Source organism: Numida meleagris, chromosome Z (assembly GCF_002078875.1).
Source record: "Numida meleagris isolate 19003 breed g44 Domestic line chromosome Z, NumMel1.0, whole genome shotgun sequence".
Lineage (NCBI taxonomy): Eukaryota > Metazoa > Chordata > Aves > Galliformes > Numididae > Numida > Numida meleagris.
Genome location: NC_034438.1, coordinates 41,910,204 through 41,930,888, shown reverse-complemented (window position 1 = coordinate 41,930,888; position 20,685 = coordinate 41,910,204). Strand labels below are relative to the sequence as shown.

The following is a 20,685-nucleotide window of genomic DNA, read 5'->3' as shown; positions in this document are numbered from 1 at the left end:
GACATGAAAAGCTTTCAACCACTGCAAATTAACTGCATTTTTAGCTTTAATATTTTTCTGCATGTTTTTGAGCTTTTAATTCCAAAAGTAAATGCAAGTCAGTTACACCCATAACTGGTTATAACAGTTATATTCATAACCTTGTGTTGTGACCTAAAATGGAATATGAAAGACATGCAGAAGTCTGAGGTGAAAACTGAAGGTCTGCCCCTTGGCTCATCATTATCACCTGTCAGGCTGAGATCATACATACAGAACAGAGCAGTAAACAAAAAGAGAGGGGCAGTACTCTGTACTATGTAAGCATTCAATATTTTTGTCTGCAATGTAATAAATATCCACCAGTGCTGAGTTAGATCCTCTGGCAGGGATAACATTTTAATTAATGGAACCAGTTCTTCCATAAAACTGCAGACCAATGCTTAGCTATAAACATGATCAAACTTTACAGTATGTATACCTAGACCTACAGATCTTTTAAGGAAAAAATTCAAGTGATTTAAGTTAATTTGTTTGCCCGTCACATAACTCAATGCTATGTAACTTCTATGATTCTATTAACTTTCAACTCACTGAAAAGCTTGAATACAAAGTCAACTACCTTAAAACCCATGCAAAGTCGTAAAAAAATTGAAGTGATCTGCAAGTACTGGTTTCTGTATATCCTGATGTACCAGAAGTTAACATATTTGAAGCTCACATACAACTCTAATTAAACAGGTTAGTGGCATGTACTGAGAGGTAACGTCAGTCTACAGCATCATTCTTGTTGGAGCAGGTCATAGGAGGGTCATGAAGACGGTCAGAGGACTAGAGCACCACCCCCTACGAGGACAGGCTGAGAGAACTGGGGCTCTTCAGCAAGGAGAAGAGAAGGCCCTCTGTACTCAGCCCTGGTGAGGCCCCACCTCAAGTACTGTGTCCGGTTTTGGGCCCCTCACTGCAAGAAAGACATTGAGGCCCTGGAGTGTGTTCAGAGGAGGGTGACGAAGCTGGTGAGGGGTCTGGAGCACAGGCCTTATGAGGAGTGGCTGAGAGAGCTGGGATTGTTCAGTCTGGAGAAGAGGAGGCTCAGGGAAGACCTTATTGCTCTCTATAACTACCTGAAGGGAGGTTGCAGTGAGCTGGGAGTTGGCCTCTTCTCTCTTGTAACTAGTGACAGGATGAGGGGAATTGGCCTCAAGTTGTACCAGGGGAGATTTAGGCTGGATATTAGGAAATACTACTCTTCTGAAAGAGTGGTCAGGTGCTGGAATGGGCCGCCCAGGGAGGTGGTTGAGTCACCGTCCCTGGAGGTGTTCAAGAAGCATTTAGATATAGTGTTGACAGACATGGTTTAGTGGGGTTATTGGTGGTAGGTGGATGGTTGGACTGGATGATCTTGTAGGTCTTTTCCAACCTAGCTAATTGTATGATTCTATGGTTCTTAGGCTCCAAGACCTCAGAGCGGCCTTCTGGTACCTGAAGGGGCCCACAGGAAAGCTGGGGAGGGACTTCATATAAGGGCAGGTAGCAACAGGACAACAGGAAATGGTTTTGAACTGGAAGAGAGTAGATCTAGACCAGATATTAGGAAGAACTTCTTTTCTGTGAGGGTGGTGAGACACTGGAACAGGTTGCCCAGCGTGGCTGTGAATGCTCTCCCCACTGAGAAGCATTCAAGGCCAGGCTGGATGGGGCTTTGAGCAACCTGGTCTAAAGGGAGGTGTCCCTGCTTACAGCAGAGGGCTGGAACTGGATGATCTTAACGGTCCCTTCCAACCCAAACTATTCTATGATTCTATCATTCTGTCCTGTTCACATTGGCAAAACTAATTTATGCTCCAAAAACATTTAACTGGTGTTAGATTTAAGTGCATTTTAATCAGTGTGCCCAGAACTTGCCCTGAATGGTTTTGACATTCCTGAACACTTTTTCAGAATGCTTATCTGACATAAAACTTCACTTGCCACAAGAGCTTGTGCTGTATCTTGTGACCTTTTTCAACTGGATAAACTGGTGCATGGAATTCTTCAGGCTTGTCCCACACATAAAACTGTCCACTGCTGAGAAACATTGATTCAAGTTTGTTTAAATGAAAGGGGATGGAGACACATAACAGCAGTCAACACAGAGGATTTATGAAGTTGCAGAGAAACATTTACATTCCTGTAATATTTCATTAACAAGCAAAAGGGCATACCTATTGGCTCCTCAATGGGCACTAATGATTTCAGGAAACTAAGCCAAAAGGTCACTTGGTTTAACTGGATTTCGTAAGGCTCCTCAAGACTAAAAAGCACTATGTGAATTGTGGTGGGATCATTTGCAGCAAAATAATCATAACAGCAGAAGTACACAGGATTCCCAGAGAATTCCCAGATGCTGAAATCACCAATTCCTGAAAAGAAGACAAACACATGTCAGTAAGCATGAAGCTTTACTCATCATGGAAAGACAAATCAAACAGTTAATCTAATTTAAACTTTCTCAAAGATCAACTGCATGCAAGGGAGAAAGCAAAACTGTAAAGCAATCATGAACAAAAGGAATGGTGTAGTTTCAGACAGCCTCAGAGACTGAGAAGTTGGGGCCTCACAATTTGTTCTTCTCTCACATTCACTTCTCTAAGTCATTCAGCTGGATATCATAGGGAAACACCTGCATTCTACATGCAGTGCAGCCTTACACACTAAGCTGGCTTTTGCCTTGTACAGGAGTGATTCCTTGCAACTGCTCCTGTTCTTTTCTTGGTAATCCCAAAAAGTGTTTTAATGATTTTTTCTTTTAAAGTGTCATGGCTGGTATTAAAAGCAACGCAAGGATATTCTCAAATAATCCACTGTGCTTTACAGAATTATGTTACTCAAATCACATTTGTAAGTCAGAACTAAAGAATCACTATATTAAGGGCTGAAACAGCACAATGCTTCTTTCTGTGATCTGCTTTATTAAGCTTTAGGTGACAAAACCATTAGCATGTTGTACTGCATGGCACTTCCCAGACTCACTGCCAGGTTAGAGTGAAATTGGATACAATTATACTACTTTTACTTAAATAAATGCCGATTGAGATGCACCTCATACTTCTAGGAGAAAAAAAAAAAGCCAGAAACCTCAAATTTACTGTTATGAAAACAGCCATTCAGAGCTCATCCATGTACACACTTTGCTTCAATACCAAGCTAGTACAGAGGAAGAAAAAAATTGGACAGTTTGTGGCTATTTCACTGCAGAATTTGACCTGGTTTCGAGTTATACTGAAAGAAGAAATTAGCTCATACAAAGAACAATCTTTAGTTACATGCCAAACTCTTCAGCATCTAGCACAAACGTTTTGTCACAGTACGTGTTAGCGTGCATACGCGAAATTTCTAAGTAGGCTTCTCTCTCCAAATTAAAAGTTTGATTAAATTGAACTCAGCCTCAGAACTGCAATCTGCTAAAGCATGCAAAACGTCATCTTCACCGTGGATAGATCTTACCACCTCTGTGATTATTAGTAAGGGTGCTGGTATGTACCTTTCGTATGGTCTTCACACTCAAACGTGTTACGCTAGGATCTATGTGTACTTAAGACAAAAGACAGCTACTGGATGGAGAGAAGGCATTACATTACTTTTGCTTTGGATCAGTAGTCAGCTGTTCAAACATCTGCTCAGACCGACCCCTCTTACTGCTACTGGTTCCAATTGCACAACAGTTAACTTGCTTTCCAAAAAAATGAAACCAGAAGTTCCACTCCAGTGCTCACCAGATGTGCTGCACCAGCCCCCTTGTAGGGTGAGAATCGTAGGTCCTTCATACAGATGGTAACCACATGTGGGCCTATGGGACTGGATTAAATCTGACAAAATCCCTATGTAGGGACCTTCAAACTAGTAGATGGTCTACTCTTATTACAACAAAACCCTTCCTCCTGCCCAACTTACTCATCTCAAAAGTATTTCTGTGTAATGCTACAAATATCTGACACAAATGATTACTACGTGTACTACAAGTAGAGAATTTCATGCAGATTTACTTTCTTCTTAAACACACCCCACTCCACCAGTGTTGAACCACAGTCAGTACCATACCAAGTCATATATTTTAATTTTTACTTCTAAAAACAAGCAACATGGCATTACATTTTCCACAGAACTAAGGCATGCCAGCTCAGAACTCTGCTTACCATTCAAGTAGGCATTCTGAATGTCAATGGCCTTGGTGGACTGATCATCAGCAGAGAAATGAGAGTGATGAGCAGGTGAAACAAAAGCTTCTAATACCCCTTTCGTCAAACCCGGCTCAAACATCATACTTCGGCTTCTCACACTGACATTCTCACAACCAGGATAAAGATTTGTAATGCTTACTGAAACTGGGTCAAGGGAAAGGAAAACAAGATTAGAAATCATGGGAAAATTATAATCATATCACTCCAAAATAAATAGGCTAGGCAAAGAAAGAAACTGATTTAAAAAACCAAACTGTTCTTCAAAGAAAGATGACTACCAAGCTGTGAGTACGCACAACCACATCTTTATACTGAATGCTGAAAAGGAAAATATTAGAATGATCCCATTTGGCATTTAGTGTACCTTAGCATATATACAGCTGGGAAGGAAGCTAGGAAAATAATAATTTGGAAATAAAAGACTTCAAGAGTTAAAGCTCTTCTACATCACAAAGATATACTGTTTTTTATAGATAAGGGTTGTAATTTCATAGCAAAGGCTATTTTTAATGGCATAGAAATGCTATACATTTGAATAGTTAAATTCTGTGAATAAGGATAAAAATATCACTGTGTAATAACTATTTCTGAGGAGGTGCAGGAGAAAAGCAGGCCCGTAACTGTAATGATTTTACTAATAAGCAATTTGTTTAGTTCATTCTCACTGCAGATTCTGTAAATGAGAGCTTTTCAATTAACTTGCACCATCTAGTGGAGAAAGTAAATATTTGATTCCTCTACTAGATGCTGAATTCTAACAAACTACTTGTCAGTAGAACAAGAAAAACTTTCATGTTTGATCTTTTGGTAGAATATTTAAATCTCTATAAGCTCATGTGAATTAAATACAGTGAATTCACACACTTATTTTTACAGAACTTTTAAAAATACAAACACGTATCCTCCAAACTGGACTGTTTTAAACATCTATCAGATTATGACACTCCATTCAGAACATTCTTCACAGGTTATATAATTATCTGCATCCAAAATGACCAGGTACTGAAACATTAAAATGATGTCACAGTAGATTCACTTGGACAGTGCTGCTCAATTTTCAAGTGTAAGTTCTAGACAAGCTATTTTCAAGCGAATGCTTCAAATTTACCATTACTATTACAGTTATTCTAAAAAACAGTGTGACTGACAAGTCGTCTTTCAATTTACGATGGTATGACAGCATTAGATTACTTTCTGGTTCTGGTATCAAGTGACATAAAAAGCATCTTCAGTCAAAACCTTCATAGAATCATAGAATGGCTTGGGTTGGAAGTGACCTCAAAGATCATCTAGTTCTAACACTACTGCAGCGGGCAGGACTGTCAACCACTAAGTCAAGCACTGGACCAGGTTGCCCAGGGCACCATCCAGCCGGGCACTGAACACCCCCAGGGATGGGACAGCCACAGTTTCTCTGGGCAGCCTGTTCCATTATCTCACCACTCTCAGTGAAGATTTTCCCTGACATCTAATCTAAATCTCCCCTCTTTTAGCTTAAAATCATTCCCCCTTGTCCTAATACTATCAATCTGCGCAAGAAATTGATTTTCCTCCTGTTCGTAAGCTCTATTTAAGTGCTGGAATGCCACAATGAGGTCTCCCTGGAGCCTTCTCCAAGCTAAACAAGCCCAGATCCGTCAACCTTTCCTTCACAGGAGAGGTGCTTCAGCCGTCTGATCATCTTCATGGCACTCCTCTGGATGTGCTCCAACAGCTCCACATCTTTGTTGTGCTGGGGGCCCCAGATCTGGATGCAGTACTCCAGCTGGGGACTCACAAGGGCAGAGAAAAGGGAGACAATAACCTCTCATGCTCTGCTGGCCACTCTCTGTCTGTATTCCGGGGTACAGGCAGACTTCCACGCTGCAAGAGCACACTGCTGGCTCTCACTGCTGGCCAGCTTTTTGTCCACCAGGAACCCCAAGTCATTCTCTGCAGGGCTGCTCTCAAGGAGTTCTTCCCCCAGTCTACATACATATTTCAGATTGCCCCAACCCAAGCGCAGCACCTCACACTTAGCTTTCTTGAGCCTCATCAGGTTCACATGGGCCCACCTTTCCAGACTGTTCAGGTTCCTCTGGATGGCATCCCTTTCTTCTGTCGTATTAACTGCATCACTCAGCTTAGTGTCACCTTTCTGCACCGCCTCCAGGAACTGATATTTGTGGTATAGTTAGTCTCCCCTTGTATGACACAGTGAATTATGTTAAATCATCCAAGAACTTCGGACTGATTTATTTAATCAATTTATGTATTCTGCCTCCATCACAGATGTGAGTGCCTTCTGATATATGAAAAGCAAATGTAGTAACAATCTGTGTACCTTGTCAAATCACAATAATTACCTTAGAGTTTCCAAAATTGATAGGATTGAAAGTGGGGATGAAATCTATTGCAACCACTTGCCTGAACATTATTTAAAAGTAACGATGATACCTAAACTTGCAAGCAATATCCGAAGGTTTTTAAAGAAAAAGACAACACTGACCCCATCTGAAACCTAGGTAATAAGACTATTTCTGAACAGCAATTTAAACTCAAGCTCTTCAAATTGCCTGATTAGTTTGTATACATTGCACAGCATTTCAATGTTACAACAAACAGTTCTCTCTTTCTGGCATGCTACCACAACTATGGGTTCTTCCAGAACAAGGTACATGTTGATGTGTAAATCTAACTAGTTTCTCCACATCCTGCAGCTCTTTTCACATTACACAGGTCAACCAGCACTTCATGAGCAAGGTTTCCTTACCATTGCATACATTTACTTCAGTTTAGAAAAGCTCCTTTTTCATTTTGGTTAGAGACAATTTTAGACACTACTTGACTGATCCATTTTTGTGCCTTACCAAAAAGCATCTCAGTGTATCCTTAGTTACACTTAATGATCATCTAAGGATGCAGCAACTGATTTTACACTGAATTTGCACTTAAACAAAAATGCTGACAAAACGTAACTCCAAAACCATGATGGTAGAATCCCACTAAGACACCAATATTTGCAGCTTGAGAATTTTTTGTAAAAATAAATACAGTTTTTGAAGTCCTATCCTTTGCTCTCTTAAGCTCACTTATGCACCACAATAGTGAATAGAAGCTGAACTATTCTTCATTCTCCACAACCACAGCTCCTCTTATCTCTTATTTTAGGCATGAGTCTGCATGCAGAGAAGTCAATACCAACTCTGCTTTGCTTTGATTCCTTACACACATAGGCTATTCTGTCTTTTACAGTACAGGTTAACAGGTGTTTGTCTGGAGTTTAACAGATGAAGAATGAGTTACTAATTCAATGGTATGATGTTAAAGCCATACCTGAAGGTTTGGAAGGCAAAGGAGATGGGGGGAATCTGGTTGAGTTTGTGGAGGAGAGTCTAGGCCTTCGTCTTCGGAAAAAGCTTCGTATTAGGCCACATTTGAGAGACTCCACAAGGGTTGTTTTCCCAGAGCCAGTGTGTCCAAATAGCTTCAGTTTAATCCGTGGCTGTGGGTTCTGCGTGTGTCGCAGCTGCTGGATAAAAAGCGCCCTATGTGTATCCTAAAATTCAATATAGAGAAGAAATCAGAGTGTATGGCAGGGAACTTCTGCCTCTCAACAAACTCAAGACCTAGGATTTAGGTAAAACTTTCTTGCGAGGTTAGTGCTCATCTGGATCGGTTCCCGCATCTGCTCCATTATGCAAGTGATCAATCACTGGCAGAAGAGGAGGGATACGTAACCAAAACACAGCTGAATCACTGCTGTCAAGAAAGACCTTGAATTGTCATGAAAATCACGCATAGTTTCAGGATCAACATCAGTGAATGGGATCATTTTGACCTATGATAGAGGACAAATGAGAAAAGAATAGTTTCTTTTAGTTCCCCTTGTCCTTACCCACGAGTTTCAGTAGCACAGACAGTACTTTTCAGCTTACATAATATACATCCAGGTTTGAAGAATTTTGCAATGATAGCAACCATTGGAGCAATGTGAAAACCTGGCATGCATTTCCCTTCCTCTTTCTGTTATCTTTTTCTATACTTTTAATACTTAGGAGAATTCTATTCTTCTCTCTCCACCAAAAGTCTGTTTATTTTCACTTCCTTTTTTGCAAGCAAAATATTGCCTTACCCAGACCAATCTTACATCTCAATTCCCACAAACTTCTTCTCTCTCATTAAAAACCTCTTCCAATCTTCTATATTTCTACCCTTCTACTGCAGCCTTATATCCTCTAGACTTGTTTCCCTTTTTACTCCCAAGCTTCAATACATCTGCCTCCCTAATTAATTCTCCTTTCATTGTTTGCTCTCTGGATGCATTCATTAGCTTTTCCACAGCTGTAGTCTCGTCCTTATATTCAGGCCTTCTTCAAACTCAATCACAGCTTCTGCACAAGAGCTTTCCTCTTTAAGCTTACGCATCACCACTCTGTGTCGCAACAAGAATAACAGGGCCTAGAACAAACAAATCACATGTCTTGCTCTCTTCTTCCAGCAAGAAGCAATCAGACATAGATACTCTACTGTTTTGCATGGGACCTCTGCTTTAAAATCAACTTTTAAAATCAAAGGCGGAGCAAAGGAATTTGCTTCATCCTCCCTCCCTTCACTCACCCATTTGGAGCTGAGAGATGCTCTGTTGTTCTGCATTTGTATTGGGTTTAACAGGTACAGTAAGCTATTAAAAGAGCACCCACAGCAGCACTCCCTAAAATAAGAGCACGCAGCAATTTCACTGAGAAATTTCACAGAAACAGTAGTGTATTTAATTTATTTTCTTCCTCCCTAGCAGGTATGCATGAAACACATTCATCACAATGCAAATTTTGCACCCCGTCACTGCTAATATTCAATTCTCTGTAAGAGCTACTGTGACAGTAAGTTCTTCATATGTGTGCTACTAGGAGCAAAATCCTCTACAGGTATTGAAGATAAAAAAAATGTCAGGTACACTCAATATTACATGATATTACCCATTTTAAGTGGTTTGTTGTAGATTATTAATTTCAACTTAGCAAATTCTCTGTTGCAGGTTCTAATCAAATATATAGTTATCATACATTTTCCCTATATACATAGCCAGCCTTCTAGAATTACGTATACTCCACTGTCAAACAGTGTTAGAGCTACTAAAATCCCTTCCAGAAAAGATTTATCTATCTTCTTCCTTCTGTCCTAGGTTGATTCGTACTAGTTCCATATCAACATCATAAACATTTCTCCACCTGCATGCAAAAACAGTCAAGAGCTGTTTGTTTTTTGTTTTGTTTGATTGGGTTTTTTTTGAAAAAATACTATGCTATAGCATATATATGCTACTCTATGGATCCTGTTATGACATGTGTACGCAAAAGCTATCACTGCAAAGGAAGCCTCAACTTTGTACCTTTCTGTCATCTTCGCTAGTATATTTTACAATCCTAACAAGTATAGATTTACTGGCAGGACATGATTCTACTTTCACCTTGGCAATGCCTGGCACACATACATTACTACTTCAAAATTATGTATAAGGAAGAGACTGATCATTTATTTCCTATCTCCATAGTATCATCAGCATACTTAAAACAGTACTCCTAGCTGCTTTGGCTGTTGCCTGAAATCTCCAGGAAACTGGTCTCTGTATCTTCATAGCATGAATGATGCTGCATATCTAGAATAATCAATGTATATCAGACTTGTCAGACTTACTCCTTTATGAGAAGCCCACATCAGCTTTACATTCTAGAAGTTAGGGGATTTTGAGATACTGAAATTGCATTATTAAAAAAGGACATTGACTTACACTACTATTCCAAGTGGTATTAGAGTTTCCAGAAGGGCACAAACCCCTCACAGTCCATAACTCAAATCTAACTAAAATGGTGATGAAAGTAAGTCTTCCTGTAGGATGTGCTAACTCTTAATAGTTTTTCAGTTCCTTATAAATTCCTTAAAATATTTGGTAGGGATTGTCAGAGAGCAGATAAGGTGGAATGTTGGTGCAGTCTATCTTGCAGCAAGGATATTTGTAATGTGTTTTTTAGAGTAGCTTTTGTGAATGATCTTATGATTTCCCATACTCAAACTGCTTCTACTATCTTAAAAACATGAAGAGCTCAATTAAAATTTATGCATTCCTAACCTTTTTAAGTCTTGCAAGCAGACTGGCTACATGTTCATGCTGCTCTGCTCTGGCAAGATCTTCTGCTGTTTTCCCATCCTGTTGAAAGATAAATCATTAGCTGCAGTTTCTTCCTTTTACCCACAATAAAAAGTTATGTGCAACATAGATCAACTCTGGTTATGGCAATAACAGAATAATTACTGTCAGACATAGATGAGTCAGGGAGAAGAGAAAAAATAAATGAAGCAGTACTGACTATACCCACTGGAATTCCTGTTTTCTTAAGCGGTGCAAAGATACATGCAGTAAAATGTACCAAGTATTTCTTCTGCAAATTAGCATCTGGATACCACTGTACCAAGACGCTTTGAATTCAGAGCCATAGAGTGATGCCTGTACTCTCTCTCTGTATTCCTCTTCTTTTGTCACCAATGAGTAGTTTACAGCAATTTCTAGATATCACATTCTAAACAGATTTCTAAGTTTAAACAGTTCATGAAGAGGACACACATTAGCATATTCACTTGCATGAATAGCAGGTGAATTTTGTTTGCTAGTGGGTCAAGAATGATGACAGCACATCGGTCAATGGATGTTTTCAGAAAGCATGAACATTATAAAGGATGTGGTTTAAACTGCATCAGCAAATTCAAAAGGAGAAGGAAAGCTGCCTTCAGCATTCTGCTCTTGACATTTAATTACTCACATTTCATACATCAGCAGTTTAATATGAAATAAGCTGAAAGAAAAATTGCTCACTATTTTTCCTGTTACAACTACATTAATGCTAATGTTGTTTTATATTTTGGCAGCAAGTAAATAATTCACAAGGACTTTACTTCTTTCACTCTTTTTTTTATGAAAGAGCTTTCAAATATTAAGACAAAGTACTGGAAAATTAAGACTTCTTTCTTGGACTTCCATATTTAATTTACTAGTTTTTCATGTGAAATTTGTATAGTCTTAAGTAGTTTCTGACAATACTGTTAACTATTGCCTGATAAGTGAAACAGGTATCTTTGATAATTGAGTATTCACATACAGAAGCCATTTTCAGTCTTCCACAGAAGTTACTATGTACTCCAGAATTTCAGATAATTCATATAGAAAAGGAAAGCAACATTAGCAGGGAATAGTCAAAATTGTAGTTCATGGTATGAAGTGACTAATTCTGAACAAATGTCTTGCCCTCAAATTCCTTCCATACTTGAGAGGTATCTGCAATTTTACTGAAGAAACACCTTATTTTTTAAAAATTCTTTTTCTTTAGAAAGATGTAACAAAGAGAAGAATCTTTGCATCTGTGCTGATCCAAATTGCTTGGGTAGACAGTGATAAGACAAGGCAGAATGGTTTTAAACTAAAAGAGGGGAGATTTAGGTTAGATGCCAGAGGGAAATTTTTCCCTAAAAGGGTGGTGAGGCACTGGAACAGGCTTCCCAGAGAAGCTGTAGATGCCTTATCCCTGGAGATGTTCAAGGCCAGGCTGGATCAGGCCCTGGGCAGCCTGATCTAGTGAGGGATTGGTGGTTGGCAACCCTGCCAGCAGAAGGTTTGATGACCATTCAAACCTAAGCCATTCTATTTTTCTATGATTACGGTACATTCAGTGTGTTCCTTCTGAGAGGTTCAGTATCAGCACAACTTGCTTTGTCATCTCATTCACATTGATATAAACTACAGAGATAAAAAGTACTCTTATCTTGGAAAGACATGGTATACATGGACAATTACATCAACACAGTCATTTTGACGTAAGTGAACTGATACAGCTCATGAATCCCCTATCCACACTCTTTCCTTATACCTCACCTCTACAGTATGCAGTACTGAAAACAGAAATGCAGAATTAGACCAAAAAAAAAAAAAAAGCAAAGAACAAAAACAGGTGGCAAAGAAAAAGCTGTAAAATGCCCATGCACCACAAAGTCCACTGCATGCACATTTCATTACTGATTAATAGGGGACAAAGCAGTTATTGACCTAGTTTTCCAAACATTGTTTACAGATACTAAACTTCTTCAAGCCACAATTTCAATGGCTTTAATGACTGCTTTTGAAAGGCTTCTATTTGTCATGTGAGATACATACTTAGAGGAAAAAACAGTGCTCAATATATGGGAAAGCAAAAACGTTTGTAATTTCCATCAAAGAGCTAAAGCAAACGAGATACAAGTCTTCCTTCTCTCTCCATTTTTGTTGTCTCAGGGATACTTTGTGTGGATAACAACTTTGAAAAACCCAGAGTCAGTTATAACCAAATCGCAATCACATGATTTCAATATACAGAGAAACAGTCATTTCAGATTAGAATGCACTGATTAGATCAAGGAGCAGCATAAATCAGTTCAATTCTTCTAAAAATAAATCATGGTGGGTGGGAAGGTAAAGGTGTATACAATGCCTTGGATGCATGGAGGGTGTATGAGGTGTCCAGGAAGAAGGATATTTAACCTCTTTTGTGGATATGCCAGAAAGGACATTGCTTCTCAAGGTAGTGAGAAAGAAAAATATCTGGAGCGGTGCAAATTGGAAGCAATGGTACTGACTGATCTGACATAAATGATTTGTTTTTATAAAGATACTTGCACACTAGTTCACTCTTTCATGCACCCACACATTTATGACATGAAAATGAAACTTTTTAACCACTGCAAAAGCAAAAAAAAAAAAAATCCAACAAGCTACATACTACACATATACAGTAACTATACATGGTATGAAATGACATATATCTTAACAACTGTGGCCTATTATGCATACAGATAACACAATGCTATAACTAATTATTAAGTGAAGAAACTGCAGATGACGTGGTAGCTTTACAGTACCTAGTTTCAAATTCAGTTGTAAGAAGGGAACAGGTAGACAAGAGGTAAGTATTTTCAAGCTGTGGATGTTCTACTGCCTGCTATTTTTTCATTTCAAAATGTATTTAACCATTGCTCTCCCTTGAGATTAACTTGTTTTCTACCATCGTATATAAAACATGCATGAAGCACTGTCTTCATACTTACTGAGGTTAAAGCTTCCACATTGGCACCAGTAAGACACAGGAACCGGACAACTTCAAGAATGCCATTGTTTGCAGCAAGATGTAAAGATGTTCTTCCATACTATTGTGGTGAAAATAAAGTGTCACATTAGTCAAAGATCATCATTCCAATTTTTATGGTTAATTATCAAACATACAATACAATTGTTAAGTACTGATACACTGCAAAGGTATTGTAAAAATTTTAAGAAAAAGTCCTTAGCCTTTAAAGCTCTGGATTCTATTTATTTCAAACCAAGTATTACTGAAGATAACATGTCTGCAGTGTCCTCCTAGCAAGGAACAAGAGATAAACACAAGGAGTGAGCATGAAGGGATCTATGATTATAGTGACAGAAGGAAAGAGCTGAAAGTATTCCTCACTCCATTTTTGCTTTTTTCTCCAAATCTTTCTGCTGACAACAGGTTTCCATATCAACCTCTTCTGGTCTTTTATGTTCACAGCTAATGTCATAAATAACTCTACTGTACACTGTAAATCCTTGCATTACTTGTAAATCCTCTTATCACATCCTCTTATTACTTCGTATTTTCAATACAGTTCTCCCTGTTTAAACCCTACATTCAGAACCAAATTCATTTGCTTACTTCACAAAAGAGTATTTGAAAGCAAAGCCAATTTTATGCCAGCTGAAAACTGGAAAGATGCTTACTCCTCGAACTCAAATAAATGCCTATGATGTTCTACTGCACATAGTCTGTGGAAGAAACTAGCAGTGCCCTCAACTGGTATTGGATATGCATTGGACAATGCCAGATTTGAGAACCAAATTCACTCAAATTACACACCTCACTGCTGAAGAGGACAAGCAGAAATAGATGTCCCTTATTTCTTAAGACCTTTATTCACTCATTCAAATAGTGTTAAAATCACTCTAGTATACTTGACTCCTAAAAGACTAACAGGACAAAAACTTTAACTGAAGCTCCTGTGCCACGATCCCATATCACCTGAACACTTGAAGGCTGTTTTTTTCCATGGTATGCTTGAGGCCAGGCTACTGATCCCAGCTGAGCATTCTCAGTGATGAAAAGAGGTGCTAATCCAGCCTTTTGCTGAATTAACTCACTTTCCAAAAATGTGTTCTCAGTAGTGAATCTAGATTTAATTGCCTACTCAATCATATTTAAGCTCAGAGGCAAGATCGGGGAGCTCATTACTGTAGGTTTCTTGACTTGGCAGCTGATGATTTTAATTATTAAAACCAAGTGATTTCACTGGACAATCTTCAAGCCAGAAGATCTACAACTTTAATCAGCTGGCTAATATGGAGGTCAGTTTTTGCAATAAATGAAGACGTTAGTAAAATGTTATTGTTGGAATACGTGTTTTCAGAAAAACAAGTGAATTACAATATTTGAATCAAACAATTAACAGATAACGAAATAAAGATTTCTACAGAAAACTTTTAAATTTCAGAGCACATAAAAGTTGAATAGAGCAGAGAAAGACATAGGAGCCAAATATCAACCCCAAGTTTCACAGCATGTCAGCAGTCTATTGGCCAACCTTAAACTTATTCAAACCAGCTAAAGGAAAATTTCCTCAAACAGCTTACTTTTCACCTAAAGATACATAGGAAAGCCAGAACGTTAAACCTGCATAGCATGACACCTAGTTATCCCATACCCTGCAGCAATAACACAAGAAAAGAAGTCAAGAAAGCACTAGTATCTCCAAATTTAGAGACAGGCAATTAAACTTTCTCTTCGGAAAGTGCCTACTGACTACAGTAATGGGCATTTCACATTTTTACCTGCCAGTAATCCATCAACAGGCATTGCATGAAACATTTTAAAAGGTTTATCCTTTCTGCAATTGTCCCTTGTAAGTGAAAGAATAAGCAATAGGACAGTTTTCCAAAAGCACGTTCCTCAGTCATCTAACTACAATTTTTGAAAACAGAGAATTCATGTACTCTACTGGTGACAACTTCTTTTATATATGAAGATATTCTATTCTGAGATAAATGTTTTATCTTTATCTTAATATTTTAATAAATGAACTCAAGAAAGAAAAACATAAACCAGCTAATATAACATGCCTTTTTATAACCAGCTGTAGAATCTGCACTTGATTTAAATCACCTATTCAGATGACAGTGAAGATCCATACTGAATTTAAAGCAGATTTTTTAATAAAAATGTACCAGTCTTCAATTCTGCAAGCAATTTATTGTTATTAAAATACAATGTCTGTTCAGGCCTCCAGAAATAAACAAGCTGTGTTCTTTGGTGCCTAGATACGATCTGCATGAGCAAAGCTACACAGCTAGGGAAGATGGCTGGCACAGACTTGAACATTAGAGCTGAGTGGCAAAGTACACCGTGGTAATTAATTCACTTGAGCTCCTTCTTCATGGATCTTTAATCTGTGAACTAAACTGAAAAAGGTAAATTTGCAACATGAGTCATTTAATGCTTTGCATTTGGCCACTTTAAGAGACAAAAATGAAGGAACAATAATTTTCTGACTAGTGAAGTAGAAAAGGTCATCTAATGCAATGAGTGACCTCTTAAACAAAGCAGTTCAGTGCAGTATCCTATTTACCTTATTAGCGACATCCAAATTACAACCTGCTTCACAAAGTACCATTACAATAGGAACATTCCCATCTTTGCAGGCCACATGCAGAGGAGTGTTGCCATGTCTATCTTGGAAATCTACAAAACATCCTTGATTGATGAGGGTTTTAACTACTTCTATCTGACATCTTCTTACAGCAAGGTGTAGTGCTATATGACCATCCTGAAATCACAAGATAGCAAAGACATGAGATAAAAATCCAAGTATTTTCAGAGTTACGATCATTTCCCAGTAATTGTATGCATTTCCTCACCTCCAGAATAAAAAAAAAAGAATATTCTGGGGGAGGCAAAAGGGAAGGACAGGGCTGGAAGCAGGGAGATGCACAATATCTGTCAGAACAGATCAACAACAAGTAGAAAGCAAATTTTTTATTAAGCCAGTGGGCTTTGCAGTGGAATGGATGAAATGTAAATACACATTCTCTAGTGAAGACTTCCTCAGGAACTGGGAGCGTGACCAACTGAAACAACCAGCTCAGCATTGTAAATTACTCTACTGTTTAGTAATAGAAGTTAGGTATGTAAAATTCAAGCAATCTATTTAGTGATATGTCACGTCTGAGACAAAGCTTTCTTTCTCAGTGGAGTAACTTACATACCTCACTGAAAAAATCAGTTTACTTCTTTTGGGGAAGAAAAACAAATATTGCACTGAACATGCTTTAGCAACAAGTTTGTAACTACTACCAATAAAGCTAGCTATAAGGACAAGCATAGCAAAAGTATAAGCTAAGAAATGCAAAGTTTATTTTTTGGGATCACATTGTGAGAGACAAAACATGATTTTGGATCAAATGGAGTAGTATTTTTAAATCGTTAGACTTTAGTGTATTGGGAACAGGTGTGATTTATCTGACCTAATACTATTCATAAGGTGATGACTGATAAAGGCAATAATGAATCATCAAATTATAATATTAAAAAAAGTAAAAAAATCAGCTGGCAACTTCAAAGACTAATGCAGCCATCCATATTCTCTGTAGAAACTGCTCAGAAAACAGAAATCACAAAAAACAATGCTGGCATGCAGCACTCAAATAAATCAGTTCAGAGGTATGGCTCTGTGACACCTGTGAACTCCGGACGCAATTCCTACTAAAAGCAAATCACTCACCCATAACTAACCTTATCTGTTGCATCAAGGTCAGCTCCATGTTCTGACAAGCATTCCACAATATCATGGTATCCCCTAGCAGATGCTGTCAAGAGTGGAGTTTCTCCTTCTCTGTTTTTGATGTTCACATCACAACCTGCTTCACAAAGTGCTTTGGCAACAGAGTAGTAGCCATGCCAAGCAGCACAATGCAATGGGGTTTCTTCTTCCTAGCAACACAGAATAAAATAAAAAAAACAAAAACCCACAATGAAAAAAACAGAAACAAGAAGCAGTTCACCTCCTTAACTTAGAGAGAAAGCAAGACGGAAGGAAAGAAAAGAGACAGTCTACTACATAAGCCCTGTGGAAAGATGGGATAATTTCAAATGCTGACGTTCTCAAAGTAGTTCCTAATGACACACTAAGGGATTACGATGAAGCACTAGATTTGCATCATCACCTGGATTTTGGGACTCTATATTTCTCACTATAAGGCTATCTGTTGACAACACTCTGAATGTCAGCAATACTAGCCTAGACATTTCCATGCTGTTAAGGCTGTCTTGGTCCTCTTACTTGAAAAGTGATTCTCATTCATTAACACTTTCTACAGCCACATCCTGCATGTTGAGGGACTAAAATAGTGTTTAAAACAGATAACTCACCAAGGAGATATAAATCCCACAAGACTTTCTGCTTGAGACAGATTTTTTTGTTGTTGTTTGAACCAAGGAAGATTCAAAACTTCATCTCCAGAAGCTCTGTACTTTGTAACAGTTACGTGGAGTATCATTAAGAAATTCAAATGTTTTATAAAAATATGCTATTGAAACTATTGATTTTGTATCCCACTACAAAACAAGAATCATAACAAAGTTTTTTTTTTCCAATTCTAGGAAATAGAATATCCTTTCTGTACTTGATTAATAACAACAGACAATTAATGCTCATATTAGCGGACTTGGGCTGTATTCAAGGTTTCTGTAAAAATCTAAGGAAAAAGGTAAAAGTTGAACAGCATGTCCTGTAGTCCTTTGGCTTGCTGCTGCTTAAACAATACAAATATAGTCCCACGGGATGTCAGATTTTAGTTCCACAAGCCAACATCCACGCACAACAGAATATCAGTGAATTTTGGGTTGAATGTATGTTTTCTTTCTCAGTTACGCCTTTTCTTTCCTGTTTTCTCACAAGAATTTACAGTTCAGAGCTCACAGAAAAAAACCCAAAAACATCTTTAAAGGAGCCCTTCTGAGCTGTCCTCCTATTTTCAAAAATGAGCGTTTGACACTTCTGAAATCTCTCATGCCTCATAAAAAGCTGCTGAAATCAAAGCAACAAGTAATAAAAGGTGTTAACTGAACTCACAGATTACACACCACTAGTGGGACCTTCATGATGTAAAGCTTCTCCATCTTTAAGCTTCCGCTTTTAAGCAAATTTGTGCTTTATGAGTACTGCAGTGGTAGGTTGGTTTATGCACTCTGTTTTTGAGTAGCTATTTATTAAGAGGTATGAAGACTTCCATAATTTGACTTTTTTTTTTTGTCTTTTTCAAATTCATAGAATCACAGAATCATTTTTGTTGGAAGGGATCTTTAAAGGCCATCTAATGCAACTCTCCTGCAATTAACAGGGACACCTGGGACGGGAGATTCACCACCTCTCTGGGCAGCCTCTTCCAGTGCCTCACCACCCTCACTGTAAAAAACTTCTTCCTTATATCCAATCTAAATCTCCCCTCTTTTAGTTTGAAACCATTTCCCCTTGTCCTGTCGCAACAGATTCTGCTAAAAAGCCTGTCCCCTTCCTTCTTACAGCCCCCATTAAGATACTGAAAGGAAATTCAAACATATTAGAGGCTGTAAGGAAAGGCTAAGAATTTTGACCATGCCCACTAAAGCTGTGTTTCTGTAAGAAAAACAGAAAGTACTTCACCTTATCTTGGAAGTTTGGATTGGATCCAACACTACAGAGAAACTGAACCACATCCACGTGCCCGTATCGAGCTGCAACATGAAGAGCTGTCTCCCCAGACTGCAATTACAAAGGAACACACCAGTGTAATTTTGTATGTTGCCCCAAACGTACACCACTATGTACAGCATGACTGCCTATACTGCTTGGGGGTCTCCTTTCTTCCTGTACCCTAACACTACAGCTCCAATTAGCAGAGGTCTCCAGTTTGCAAACTGTAGTTATATGTGACAATTATGATACCACCAGACAAAAGGTATTTCTTGAAAGGCATTCATTTTCCAGAACTTACTTTCTTACTTAATTTGCTAAAGATCGCAGCCACAATGGAATTTCTGAGTAATATGAGGAGACAGATGTGTGCACAGTTGTCACTGAAACAAGTATCCTATTTCTATTTCTTACTATCCCTCCCACCTTTACATCCATACCTGTAGGGAGTTGGCCTAACATTTCAGTATATCCTTTGGTACATATATTTTGGTTATTACATGAAATAATTTGCAAACTTTTGTTACAGTTACATTACAAGAAACAGTATTTCTACTATAAGTGTAACTCCTTTTCTAGTATCTCTATCAGGAATGGAATACTGATATTGCCAGTACGCCTTCCCTTGCACTAGTTCCACGATCAAAGTACATTTCACAACTACATACATTTCACAGGTATAATTGCCTCTGTACTGGAGCTTTGGCTAGTGTGAAAACATTGCTCTGGTAGAAGATTTTAACAGCAACCAGCTTCTAGGGCAAATGCTGCTGAAGTAACTGCCAGAGACAGGCTAAGAACTCATCAACTCTTAACCTTCGTTTATACTCAGTAAAGTCAAATCTACTTGTCAGACTAAAGTGATTTTCGATCAAGAGGAATGAAAAACAGAATCACGATTTTACCCTGAGTTCCAATGCGAAATCCAGTGAAAATTAATTTAGGTTTGTTCTTCTCCACCTACCTGCCATGTACTCACCACATTTATATGCACACTTGGTTAACATCCATCAGAAGAATAATCAGTACATTCAGCTACTTAAAAGCTGTGTTATTACAGCCCTGTATGTCAGCTTGTAAAACCAAACTAAAAAATTCAGTCACATTCTTAAGATTACAGTGCAACTGAAAACCATTTCAATTCAAAGACCTCTCTCTTTGCTAAGATAAAAGTGTTGTGAAACCAAATAAACAAACAAACAAAAAAGCTCTTGTTCTTACCTTATCCTTAACATCCAAAGGACATTTATTCTCATTAAGAAATTTCAATGTTTCTATATGACCATGTCGAGAAGCCCAGTAGATTGCATTAGATCCAGCCTGTCCAAAATGTTTGATTATAGGTGTCAGTAATCGCTTTAGAATCCTAATTTTAGACATTTACTGAGGTAAAAATGCACATACATGTATACTGATACACTGAACAAATCAGACTCATCACAGTAAATCTGAGCTCATCACTTATAACAACATATTTATATATGTACTTTTTTTCTTCAAATGGTTTAACACCTGGACATATCAACGCCAAAAAAACCACCACACTCTGTACAAGGATAATAAATAGGATAACTAACTCTATGCAAGGATAATCCTCTTCACCCTTGCAAGGGAGATTATGGAGAATTCATAGGATAAAAATCTCTGTTGTGCTTATTTTTCCATTTATTAGGTAGGAGCAGACAGT

General features: G+C 38.2%; 1 protein-coding gene across 3 annotated transcripts in view; it reads right to left on the bottom strand.

Moving 5' to 3' along the window:
- The window catches only part of DAPK1 (death associated protein kinase 1), a 90,229-nt gene that overhangs the window by 6,855 nt on the left and 62,689 nt on the right, over positions 1 to 20,685 (bottom strand). For all 3 annotated transcript variants that reach the window (XM_021380159.1, XM_021380161.1, XM_021380160.1), the window contains 9 exons: positions 20,220 to 20,318; positions 18,969 to 19,067; positions 17,060 to 17,257; positions 15,897 to 16,094; positions 13,308 to 13,406; positions 10,309 to 10,386; positions 7,515 to 7,737; positions 4,155 to 4,343; positions 2,184 to 2,381 (listed from right to left, as the gene is read on the bottom strand). In XM_021380159.1, the coding sequence (XP_021235834.1) occupies positions 2,184 to 2,381; positions 4,155 to 4,343; positions 7,515 to 7,737; positions 10,309 to 10,386; positions 13,308 to 13,406; positions 15,897 to 16,094; positions 17,060 to 17,257; positions 18,969 to 19,067; positions 20,220 to 20,318 (1,381 nt within the window). The remainder of the gene's footprint in view (positions 1 to 2,183; positions 2,382 to 4,154; positions 4,344 to 7,514; positions 7,738 to 10,308; positions 10,387 to 13,307; positions 13,407 to 15,896; positions 16,095 to 17,059; positions 17,258 to 18,968; positions 19,068 to 20,219; positions 20,319 to 20,685) is intronic.